Source organism: Anolis carolinensis, chromosome 6 (assembly GCF_035594765.1).
Source record: "Anolis carolinensis isolate JA03-04 chromosome 6, rAnoCar3.1.pri, whole genome shotgun sequence".
NCBI lineage: Eukaryota > Metazoa > Chordata > Lepidosauria > Squamata > Dactyloidae > Anolis > Anolis carolinensis.
Window position 1 is genome coordinate 96,836,055 of NC_085846.1, and position 13,022 is coordinate 96,849,076.

The 13,022-nt window shown below is 39.4% G+C and overlaps 1 protein-coding gene across 2 annotated transcripts in view; it reads left to right on the forward strand.

The window, feature by feature from the left end:
* The first annotated feature begins 4,098 nt into the window (after positions 1–4,098).
* Positions 4,099–13,022, forward strand: part of cacnb2 (calcium voltage-gated channel auxiliary subunit beta 2) — a 173,187-nt gene continuing 164,263 nt past the window's right edge. For both annotated transcript variants that reach the window (XM_008112460.2, XM_003222077.4), the window contains exon 1: positions 4,099–4,235. In XM_008112460.2, coding sequence (XP_008110667.1) covers positions 4,146–4,235 — 90 coding nt within the window. In that variant the 5' untranslated portion in view covers positions 4,099–4,145. The remainder of the gene's footprint in view (positions 4,236–13,022) is intronic.

The following is a 13,022-nucleotide window of genomic DNA, read 5'->3' on the forward strand; positions in this document are numbered from 1 at the left end:
CCTCTCAATAAAAAAATATTAGTTAAGCAATACCCTACATAGAAGTAAGATTCTTAGGACCTCTTCGCTCAGGATATTTTTAGGCAAGGAAGGAGATGTACACTTAACCTGCACTTGTAGTTAAGTACCAGCCTGCCAGTCATAAAAGTGCATACAATTCCATGGAAGAAATCATTGTGGCTCTGAAAGAAGATGGACTGCACCTGCACCACTTTTTCCAGAAAAAGAACCAAGCACAGAGGGACATCTGCTCTGCATTTGGCAGACGAATGCCTCTGTCTGGATGATCTACACTCTGTAGAATAAATTACAGTAGAACTAATTGCAGTCTGCCAAACTACAAATCTCAGAATTCCATAGTACCTTCTGTTTCTTGTCTGCCTGCCCCAAAAGGCTAGTAAGTTTTCTTGGTTAGTCTGCTGCCTTTTGGAGGTCCATTTGCAAGAGTGCCATAAACTTACCAGTTAATGTGAAGATCTGCAAGTCAATGCTCATTATCTAAATAGGAATGGGAAAGATAATTGTATGAATGGCACGTCAGATTTTTACACAACATTGACCAAGAGTAATCATCTGACTCAGTATTTACTCAGTAAAAAGGTATACACCTTTTTATGTATGAATGCAACACCACATTATTGCAAATGTGTGTATGTATTCTTCAGGTCTGACTACACCTCATTGTTGAAAGCAGACTTGGTGGCAAAATCAGATTGGCTTCTGTACAATTGCCTGCTTTGTGAAGTGCTTGGCAAGGTGATCATGACATAATTTATCTATCAGTTACAAGCAGAGCCATCAAGAATACACACAAGTGGTGACCAAAGCTTTTCTGCTGCCCACATCAATTACATTGATTACTGAACAGAGAACAGAGAGTTCCTATAACATTGAGAATCTACTTCCGTTTCTGATTGAAGACACAGATTACAATAAGATTATGAGAATTAATATGTAGATCAGTTAAAAATACAACATTTGAGTTCACAAGTTTTGAAACACAAAAAATCAGAAATCATAGAACTGCTGAAGCAAAGCAGATTCCAAAACATTGTTGGAAATTGCTGCTTAATTAAAAAAAATTGAATACTGATGAGAATGCCAAGAGTTTGGTTATACCAATTATATTGCCCTAGATTTTTCAATTTTGCTGTTGTGTAGGATTGTGTGTGTATACATGTAAATATTCTATATAAAGGCACCAGCACCTGTTTGATCTAGGATGTTAAGCATGATCAGTTCTGCTTAGCACTTGGATGGGAGACCACCAATGAATGGATGCTGTAGGCGAAATTTCAGAGAAAGGGTAATACAAAAACCTCTGAGTATTCCTTTTCTAAGAAAACCACGGGGCAGCCATAAGTCAACAGGTGACTTGCATGTGCAATTTGACACCAGTTTAACTTGAAAAAAACCAAACATTGATGTTTTTGGTCAATCATAATAATAATATTCCTTATTTATATTCCGCTCCATCTCCCTGGAGGGACTTAGAGTGGATTACAGAACAAATATGAGGCAAACGTTCAATTACTTTTACACAATGGCATACAATACACAGAGGTAAAGGTCTTCCCCCTTTTTCATCTCTGGAGGTGATGCTCAACTTCTGGCCATGGGAAGGTGCTCTTGTTCCATTTTCCATGCCTAGGAGTCTGTTATTCATAGATATCTCAGATCTGTTGCTGGCATGTTTTGCATATCTCCACGGGGCACCCTTTTTACCTTTTCACCGAGGTGGTAACTATTGAGCTACATTGCATGCTTTCGAACTACTAGGTTGGCAGAAGCTGGGGCTGACAGTTGGGAGCTCAGCCCGACTTGTGGCTTTGAACTGCCAAACCTCGGGTTGACAGAATTTTCTGCAGCTAATGGCTCAACCCACTGCGCTACCATAGCTCCAAGTAAATGTCAAGGAAAAATGCTCAATTCTCAATGGGCTTAAATTGTAAAAATCCTATTGCCACTAGTGGTTCTAGTTCCAACTAAATAACAATTCTATTTCTAAACATGTGATACTCTTAGTGAAACTTCAGGCTGGTAGGTTTACAATCCACATTTTTGTAATAACCTTAGACTTTTGTTTAGCGACACCAAAAAAAGAGCTAGTGCTTCTCTTTGTTTGACTTTGAAGATAAACAGTTGCACGGATATGTGAATGACGAGTGATGACAAAACCCATTTTGTAGGGCTGCTTTGCATTCCTCCCTTCCAAGTCTTTCCTTATACAGTTGCTTCATACAACGGTATGCTTAAATGTAGCAATAGCCTCTCCATAGCTTTTTTGTTAAACATCTCTATGAAAACAGAAACAGAAAAATACATGAGTGCTTAGTGTAGGCGTATTTTTCAAGCCATCTCATTCTTTTTTCTTTACTGCTGCTATTGCACTCATTTATTGAAAATAACAGCCAAACCAAAAAGTCAAAGGTCACTGATGCATAACCATAGTGTCTTCCTGGAGGACTAAGAGCCCCCCTTAATGAGATGCTGTTTACAGATTAACATTAAGAAAAGGAAACTAATGACCATGGATGATTTATACAACTTGATGAAGACATTGAAATGATGATGAAGACATTGACATAGTTCAAGATTGCCTTTGGCTCAATCATAAATCAGAATGAAGGATACAGTTGAGAACTTAGAAGATTAGGGGTGAATGTACACTCTAGAATGGATGCAGCTGGACACCATTCTAACTGCTATGGCTCAATGCTATCAAATCCTGAGAGTTGTAGTCCAGTGAGGCACCAACCCCTTTTGACAGAAAAGCATAAAGGCTTTATAAAACTATAACTCCTGTGATTCCATAGCACTGAGGCAAAGCAGTTAAATTGGGGACAAACTGCAATTATTTTGAAGTGTAGATGCACTCACAGACAGTCAATGTCACCCTGTGGAGTCCTCGGCCTCCTGTGTGTGCCAATGGGGGAAAATGGCAAAAGGTGTTTTCCAGGTGTTTTTTTTGCCACCAGATCAGCTTTTCCTCCTTCCCTAACTTCACCATTGGTCCAAGAGTGCATCTACGAGATATAATGAATGCAGTTATTATCATTATTTATACATTTCATGACGTTAAAACAGTGGATGTGGCTCTTAATGGGACATGCTGCATTATCACAGGATGTCTACTCCCTACACCGCTGGAGAAATTATACTGTTTAGCCGGTATTGCACCACCTGATATCTGTCAGGAAGTAGCAGCCAGTAATGAAAGGACCAAGGCACTGACATTTCCGGCCCATCCTCTGTACGGATGCCAATGTCTTAAATCAAGAAATAGCTTTCTATGATCTGCAGATACTCAGAGGAACACCTCAGCAAGCGAGAGGCTAAAACCCAGAACCTCAATAAGTGGCTGATAGGCTGTTAGGAATTGTGAGAGTTGTAGTCCAAAACACCTGGAGGGCCAAAGTTTGCCCAGGCCTGCTCTAAAGCCTTCTCTGCCAAAGACTGGTGGTGATGCCTCACCAAACTACAACTCCCAGGACTCCATATAGCCTTGAGCCGTGTGCTCCCAAACTGGATCCATTCTGCAACGTCTAGATGGGAGGCCAAGCCTTCATCTGAGTCCCTTGAGCAGAAATAGTAAACCTTACAACTTTTCTGAGAGGGAAACTCGACAGCGCTGCTCCTTTCACCTCAGCTTTGCTTTCTTATCTTTCTCCAACCATCTTTGGCTTTTGTAAAGACACAAAACATGAGGCATCTTCGCGGTCATTTTCCTGCTTTTCATCAGCGAGGAGGCGCCTCCTCCTCCTCGTTGCCTCCCCCTTTTTTCTTTTTTTTTTTTGCTGGAGCGGTTGCCATGCGCTGTATTTTCCTTGATTGAAGCAGGGCGAGGCGAGCGGCTCTTTTCCCCCTTCCTTCCTTCCCCTTCTCTTGTTTCCCTTCCCTATTTCTTTCTCCATCTCTTCAGTCAGCAGGCGGAAAAAGAAAAATGGCCCATCCCTGAGGGAACAGCAAAAGCCCTCCTCGTGGAAGAGCAACAATAATAACAACAACAACGGGGGGAAAGGCGGCTGTAGCTGCTGAAGAAGACGACTGAGAGAAAACTCCTCAGCTGAGGAGGCGCTTTGTTCGTTTGAAACTCTCTCTGGCGTGGCTTTGGGCTGCTGCTGCTTTTCGTCCTCTCTTCTCCAATGGTCCAAAGCGACATGTCCAAGTCGCAGGAGGTGCAGGTGGAGCTGCTCGACAATAATAACCCTCCAGCTTTAGTCACGGCGGCGCAGGTATGGTATAGAGGCGAAGGAGAAGGATGAGATGGCTTATCGCAGAACCCTTGCAGTTTCACACTTCCTCGCTGATACCTCGCCGGACTACGCCTCGGCGGACTCCATAGCATTGAGCCATGCCAGTTCAACGTGGTTTCTACCAAGATGCAGCCTTTCTACATTGCAAAGGCACCTTACATCCAGTCTGGGGAAGTTTCAATCCCCCTTGGTGCCCCTTTCAGCTTCTGAGGAGAGAGTCCGTTTTGAAGGGAAAGCTGAGGAGATTGTTGTTACTGACCAGTCCTTGATCTGGAACCTGTCAGGTTGCATCTCCTACTCTGTAGAATGGATGCGGTTTGGCCACACTTTTTATGGCTCTATACAACCTAAAGCCACATTTCTTTTAGTCTGGGGAAGTTTGAGTCCCTCTTTGTGCCTTTTTTCCTATCAGCTTCTGAGGAGAGATGCTTTTTGAAGGGAAAGCTGAGGAGATTGTTGTTACTGATTGTTGCATCTCCTACTCTGTAGAATTGATGCAGTTTGGCAGCGCTTTTTATGACGCTATACCAGTCATGGGTAAACTTGGGCCCTTCAGGTGTTTTGGACTTCAACTCCCACAATTCCTAACTGCCTACCGGCTGTTAGGAATTGTGGGAGTTGAAGTCCAAAACACCTGGAGGGCCCAAGTTTGCCCATGTCTGCTCAATACAACCTCCAGCCACCTTTCTTTCACAGTCTGGGGAAGTTTTAACCCTCCCCTTGTGTCTTTTTCTTTCAGTTTTTGAGGAGAGTGTGTGTTTTGAAGGGAAAGCTGAGGAGATTGTTAGTGCCCAGTTTTGATTTGGAGCCGCTTAAGATTTGGATTTGGAACCTCTTTGATTTGGAACCATCTTCTACTCTGTAGAATTAATGCAGTTTTGGCTGCAGCACTTTATGGCTCTATCTATACAACCTAAAGCCATCTTTCTTTTACTATCTGGGGAAGTTTCAGCCCTATTTGTGCCTCCCCCCTCCTTTCAGCTTCTAAGGAAAAGGGATAGCTGAGGAGATTATTAGTGACCACCCTTGATCTAGAATTTGTCAGGTTGCATCTTCAACTCTGTAGAATTGATGCAGTTTTGGCAGCAGCACTTTATGGCTCTATCTATACAGCCTAAAGCCACCTTTCTTTTAGGGTCTGAGGAAGCTTTAATCCCCCATTTGTGTCTTTTTCTTCCTTCAGTCTTCCAGTTTCTGAGGATAGTGTGTGTTTTGAAGTGAAAACAGGAGATTGTTGGTGCCCAAGCTTTGATCTGGAACCTCTCAGGATGCATCTTGTACTCTATAGAATCAATGCAATTTTGGCAGCAACACTTTATGGCTGTATCTATACAACCTAAAGCCACCTTTCTTTAACTGTCTGGGGAAGTTTTGGCCCCCCCTTTTGTGCCTTTCCCCCCCTTTCAACTTTTGAGAAGAGAGTGTGTTTTGAAGGGAAAGCTGAGGAGATAGTGACCAGTCCTTGATCTGGAACCTGTCAGGCTACATCTTCTACTCTGTAGAATTGATTCATTTTGGCAGCACTTTTTATGACTCTATACAACCTACAACCACCTTTTTTTTACAGTCTGGGGAAGTTTTAACCCCCCCCCCCCCCCCTTTGTGTCTTTTCTTTCAGTTTCTGAGGAGAGAGTGTATTTTGAAGGGAAAGCTGGGGAGATTTTTAGTGCCCAGCTTTGATTTGAAACTGCACAGTATGGCTCTATCTATACAACCTACAGCCACATTTTTTTCACAGTCTGGGGAAGTTTTTGTCCCCCCTTTGTGCCTGTTTCTTTCAGTTTCTGAGGAGAGAGTACATTTTGAAGGGAAAGCTGAGGATATGGTTAGTGACCAAGCTTTGATCTTGAACCCCTCAGGATGGCTCTATCCATACAACCTACAGCCACCTTTCTTTTACAGTCTGGGGAAGTTTTAGTCCCCCCTTTGTGCCTTTTCTCCCTTTCAGCTTCTGGCATGAGAGTGCGTTTTGAAGGGAAAGCTGAGGAGATAGTGACCAGTCCCAAATCTGGAACCTCTTACGGATGCATCTTCTACTCTGTAGAATTAATGCAGTTTTGGCAGCACTGTTTGGGTGTATCTGTACAACCTACAACCACCTTTCTTGTTATAATCTAGGGAAGTGTTAGTCCCCCTTTGTGTCTTTTTCTTTCAGTTTCTGAGGAGAGTGCGTTTTGAAGGGAAAACTGACGAGATTGTTAGTGACCAAGCTTTGATCTGGAACCTTTCAGGATGCATCTTCTACTTTGTAAAATTAATGCAGTTTTGGCAGAAGCAGTTTATAGCTCTTCATATATAACCTAATCGTACCTTTCTTTCATGGTTTGGGGAAGTTTTAATCCCCCTTCCTGCTTTTTCGTCTTCAATCTTTCAGCTTCTGTGACAAGAGTGCATTTTGAAGGGAAAGCTGAGGCGATTGTAAGTGACCAATCCCTGATCTGGAATTCTAACGGTGCATCAGTTTTGGAGAATTAATGCAGTTTGGCAGCCTTTTACTTGCCATGGTTCAATGCTGTGTATTAGTTCAAGTTGTAGTTTGCAAGGGGTGCAACAACACTGTAAAATGGATGCAGCTTGACACATCACTGAACTTCCTTGGCTCAGTGTTACAGAATCATGGAAATTGTAGTTTTGCAAGGGCTTTAGCCTTGCCTGCCAAAGAGTGCTGGTGCCTAACCAAATTACATAGCACTGAGCCCTGGCAGTTAAAAGTGGTGTCAAGCTGCATTCATCCCACATTGTAAAGGCACCTTATAGACCTTCCCTCATAGTCTGAGGAAGTTTTAGTCCCCCTTTTTGCCCTATGATCAGCTGCAGACACCTTTCCCTCACAGTCTGGGGAAGTTTCAGTCCCCCTTTGTGCCTTTTTCTTCCTTCAGTCTTCCATCATCTTAGGAGAGAGTGAGCTTTGAAGGGAAAGCTGAGGAGATTGTTAGTGACCAGTCACTGGTCTGGACCTCATAAGGGTGTATCTGCTCTGTAGAATTAATTTAGGCAACACGTTAACTGTTATGGCTCAATGTTGTACAGCCATAGAAGTTGTCATTTGCCAAGGGTGTAACTACAGGCCTGGGCAAACGTCAGCCCTCCAGGTATTTTGCATTTCAACTCCCAAACACCTGGAAGGCCGAAGTTTTCCCAGGCCAGAGCTACATCTTAGAATGAATGCAGCTTGACACCCCATTGAGCTGCCATGGCTCATTCCATGCTGCGACTCATACCAGTTGTATGTGTTTTGCAAGGTCTTTAGCCTTCTCTGCCAAAGAGTGGTGGTGCCTCAACAAACATCAGATCCCAGGATTCCATAGCACTGTACTATATGGCAGTTAAAGTGGTGTCAAACTGCATGAATTCTGTCAATAGCCAATCACAGCTAAAACACCATGCATTGCCAGCATGGTGGAGTCATTTGTGTGTTATATAAAGGCTTGTATTCAAATTCACATCAAGGCATGAAACTGAATGGGTGACTAAGCTTGTCCACAGCCAGAACTTTTATTTTGTTTGTTATTAGTTCTCCGCTGCTTTGTCTATTCACTCATGTCCTTGCTAATCATTAAGGCATTAGTACTAAATGCAGAGAAATTAAGTAGTGTATAAACACTTGTGAACCTGGATTTGGTGGTTATAATTTATCTTGAGTAGTCTTGAATGTGTACATGTAGATCTGTCAGAGAACTTGTTTTTGTTCATATCTAATTTAAAAGAAGTCTTTACTGCAAAGAAATCTCACCGGTCCAACAATATAAAGCCTGTAGGAAGGAGACAACTGCTCAATGTATTACAACAGGAAAACATGTTTACATTTATTGATATATGTTACAGAGAACTGTGGCCCATCAAAGGTTACAGAGGCATATACATCATATATGTTTAATAAAACATGTGTTTTTAAATGTCAGTTATGATTTGTCTAAGACAGATAATACCAAAAGGTAATGAATAAAGTGGTAGTTTTTCTTTGAACCAAACTGACATATTCATAGCTAAAGTAACATAAGATTAGAGTACACCAAAGTGTACAGATTTTTTCTTTCTCTTTTTGCACGCTAATGGGCATAGTATAGATCCTGTAGAGCACTGAACTAACATTTTTATAGCTTTTTTTGCGGGGGGGGGGGGGGAATTCACATTTAATGGAGCACTTAGTGGATTAGAGTAAGAAGACTGATGTTTATTGTATAACTCTTTGTAAAGAGAGAAACACTTTTCACCATCTGAAAAATACATGTGTAGGAGTGTATTACCATGAATGTTTTCTTAGGAACTTGATCGTTTCTCACATTTCGGCAATTCTCTACATGTTGATTTCAATATAGTGGTATTCTTTTCTGCAGTCATTCCCAGAAAGACATAAGGTATTTTAAGATGTAGTTTAAACAAAGAAAGAAATTTGTGAAACTGAAGTAAGAACATATGCGTGAGGTTTTTGCTGTATGTATGATTCTAATTTTTAGTGTTAGTGAAATCAGAGCTGCTACACATGCCATTTATTTACACAAGTGCATTAGGTGTTTTCTAACCACCTGCTTGTTATATTTTTTGAAAGACTTTACCAGGTTCTTGTTAGTTGACTGCATAGATAGTTTAACTGGATATTTTCAACATCAAAGAGTGTACAGTGTTCCCTCATTTATTGCGGGTGTTACATTCCAGGACCACTCACAATAAGTGAAAATCCGCAGAGTAGGGGCACTATATTTATTTTAATTTTTACACATTATATTAGTAGTTAGGTGACCTTTCTCCTCTTTGCAAGCCTTCTTCCTGCGCTTCTTCTTGGCGGTCTCCTCTCTGGTTCCTGCCAGTTTCCCTTTTGCATATGCAGCTCCCTTTCGTTGGCATCCAGAGTGGGCCGGCTGGACACCGACAAGTGGGAGGGCACATGCGCAAAAGGGAAACTAGCACCTTTTGCGCATGCACCACCGCTCAGAAAAAAGCGAAGCAGTGAGGGAGCGAAAAGTGAACCGCAAATTAGGAAGGGAACACTGTAGTCTTGTGAATCAGTACTTTACTTTTTTCTTATTAATTTTTATATCATAACATATTTACATATTTTAATCTTACAACTTAAAGGCGGTAAAAGTGCACAAAAATACATTTTTGGTTCTCGTAAGTATCCATACGTAACATTTAAACTGTTCTTACTGCTTGTGTTGATATAACAGATTCCTTTATAGTTGACCTTTTATTGAGAAACATTGAGCATAAATAAATAAAACTTGTACTATTGACAAATAGATTTGCTTTTCACCCCCCTTTTGGTTAATTAATTATAATTCGAATGGCAGTAGAAGATGTTTTGAAGTGAAAGGATGTCCATCACTAATCAACAAAGTTACAAGATAACTGGTGGCATCAAATCAGTATGCTACTCTATTTGCATAACGTCTCCCATATTCCTTTTGGAGAACATAGTGCTGTGAATGGCTGAATCATGAAATATCAATCATCAAACCATGGCTCCAGAGTTACCCCTTTGGAGTTATGTTCAAAAAAGTGATATGAAATCTGTAATGAAGTAATTGCTTTTTAAAGTGATGGAATAGAACTACAGACTCATACAGCTGCAGTGCTCATGGACCATTAAATCCAACCCCATGCTCAATGCAGGATGTCTGGAAATGATTAAATTAAAGAAAGAATGATAGTTAATTAATTTTTCTTCAGATTAAAAATGACTTATCAGAAGAATTAGTAATTTCTTTATACAGAAACAATATAAATTGAATATAGATATTTTTCAGTGAAGATTGATGCTTAATAATACCCCAAACTTAAAAGTACTGTAGAGTATTACTGCATAGGTACAATACTGAAACAGTGGATGCATCTGCACTGTTGAATTAATGCAGTTTGGCACCACTTTAACTGCCATGGCTCAAGGGCATGAAACCCCGAGGATTGTAGTTTGGTGTGACATGAGCACTGTTTGGCCTGATCAAACTAACATCCAGATTTCTATAGTATTGAGCTAAGGCAGTTAAAGTGGTGTCAAACTGTATTAATTTTACAGTATAGATGTACCCCAGTGTATTTCCCATGACTTTTAACAGAATTATGCGTATCCATATATTCATTCATTAAAGTTTTTTTTCTAAAATACTTTTCTATACTAGTACTAAAATGTTCCTAAAGAAAAGTATTTTAAAAACAGGAATTAAAGGTGTGAATTATGGTCTCTGTTTTGAAGTCTCCCCCAACTTTACCTTGGTTTAAAGGGCTTAAAGCATACTTTTGCAGCGTGTGTTGTAGAGCGACCACACTTTGCAGCTGACTTCAAGCTGCATTAACTGATTAGTGTAGATGGGGCCTTATTCTTTCGGGCTGCAGAGAACAAGTTTGCTCCCTCTATAATATAATATTCTTTCCAATATTTAAACATGGCTGTCATGAAACATCTTCACTTTCTCTTTTCCATGTTGAACCTACCCACTGCTCATAGGGCTTGGTTTCCATGTCTTTTACTATTTTAGTCACCATTCTCTGAATATGATTCAGTGGCTTGTTTATATCCTTTGGACCTTTTTATGGTTTGAGATTGTGAAATTAGAAGGTCTATGCTCGCTCATGGGAAATTGCCTGGATATTGATATTGCTTGCTAGCAGAAGATCGTGACAACTTCAGATTATTATTATTATTATTATTATTATTATTATTATTATTATTATTTTATTATGACACAGCAAACAAGATAGATATGCTGGATTTCATATCACAAAATCACAAGTCGAACACTTCCCAAGTGTCTAGGACTGTGTGATGTATTTTCGGATTATTATTATTATTATTATTTGAACATGGGAGAGCGCTTTCTCTTTAGCTGTACCTGAGTATGGCCCCTCTTGAGGGCTATTCCACCACCAGCTTAAGCTATTTCCTTTTAAAAAGGCCTTTAGTGGCTATGAGTTCTATTAATTGTGCTTCTTTTCCTCTACCATGACATTTGTTTTTAATGATCTGTTTGAAATTTAATTGCAACATGTGGGGTTAAAAATGTCAAGAAGAAAATCAAGAGTCAAAAAATTCTGTTAAGTATGTTTCTCAACATACATTAGGTTTTTCAATCCTTTGACAGCTATGGATGAATAACTGCATACTTAAATGTCCTTTCTGTAGAAAAAGACCCTCAAAATAACAGGACAAGGGAAAAAAAGAAAGTGTCCTTTTCAGGAAGCATTTGAACACTTAGTATTTATCTTCATCTTGATAGGTCTGAATATGAGGAAAACTTTATAATTTGATTCAGTTTGGTTTGGTTAATACATTGAACCTTGATGTTCCTTATTGTTTTGATCAAATCAAATTAATATTTCCTTGGTTTATAATATGATGGCTCTAGTATAGTTATTTATAGCACTGAATTGCAAGTTACTCAGGACGCTGTTTTTCCATTGCAGCCACTTTCTTATTCTTAAACATCTCTTAGTTGTAAGCCTTTGACAGAAAACATCTTTTTTTTTCTGTCCCCCTCCCCGCCAATACTTTTGAAGATATGATCTCTGATAGTCAGATTTACAACACTGGAGGACTTTTTTTTGGAGAGTAGAATTCATCCAGTCTTAATGGTAGACATAAATGCAAAGAAATTGCCAGTGTCTAGATAATAATTAACTTTAATTTTTCTGTTTATATTCGTGCTGTAGCTATTTTTTCTTTAATCTTCCTATTTGTGGTGAGTTCTACATTTCCAGTTTAGAGATCTTTTCTTTTCTTAAGTGATCTCCATCTTCTAATTTCCCCCTTATATGTACATCTTGGAATTGCTAAGATTAGACTTCTAAATATGACGCTCTCTGGTTTGAATAACCCCTTGAACGTTTACATTTTGTCATGGCTTTTTAATTCCTACTTGTTGAGAAATATGCATACCTCTTAAATTCTGTTTCCCTCCTGAAGTCTTGTTAGTGTTGTAACTCAGGAGCTATGTTCCTTTTTAAAATTCTAGACCTTTTTGTGTGGTTTTCACTTTTTATATGATGTTGTTTTGTAAAAGTAATGCTAGTGGTACATACCATAAAATATAGACCACTTGACTCCATTGAATCAAAGGGATATTGAATCAAGGCAATTTGGTTCCTTAGTGCCTTAAGTACAGTAGAATCTCACTTATCCAACATTCGCTTATCCAACATTCTGGATTATCCAATGCATTTTTGTAGTCAATGTTTTCAATACATCATGATATTTTGGTGCTAAATTTGTAAATACAGTAATTACTACATAGCATTACTGAGTATTGAACTACTTTTTCTGTCATATTTGTTGTATAACATGTTTTTTTGCTTAATTTGTAAAATCATAACCTAATTTGATGTTTAATAGGCTTTTCCTTAATCTCTCTTTATTTTCCAACAGATTCGCTTATCCAACATTCTGTTGGCCCATGTATGTTGGATAAATGAGACTCTACTGTACTGGCTGCAAAAAGTGTCATTGGAATATTAATAATCATTTTTGATCTAGGATTGATCTAATTCCAGAATAAATTTTCTATAAGTATTTCCTCGCTTTTACTATACCACTGAAGATGAAGTGCAGTATCCTATATACTCATGTATAAGTTTAGAAATTTTGGACAAAAAATCTACACAAAACCCTGGGTCGACTTATCCATGTGTCAATGTGGTTATTGTAGCCTAAATCTTACACAAAAAAGAACCCCTTATTTGAGTAAAGTGGCAAAAGGCAAGAGTTTAATCTGTCCTGGAAAAATCTTTAAAAACCCCACTGACTCCCTCTATTCTCTTTGCCATGGTACCACT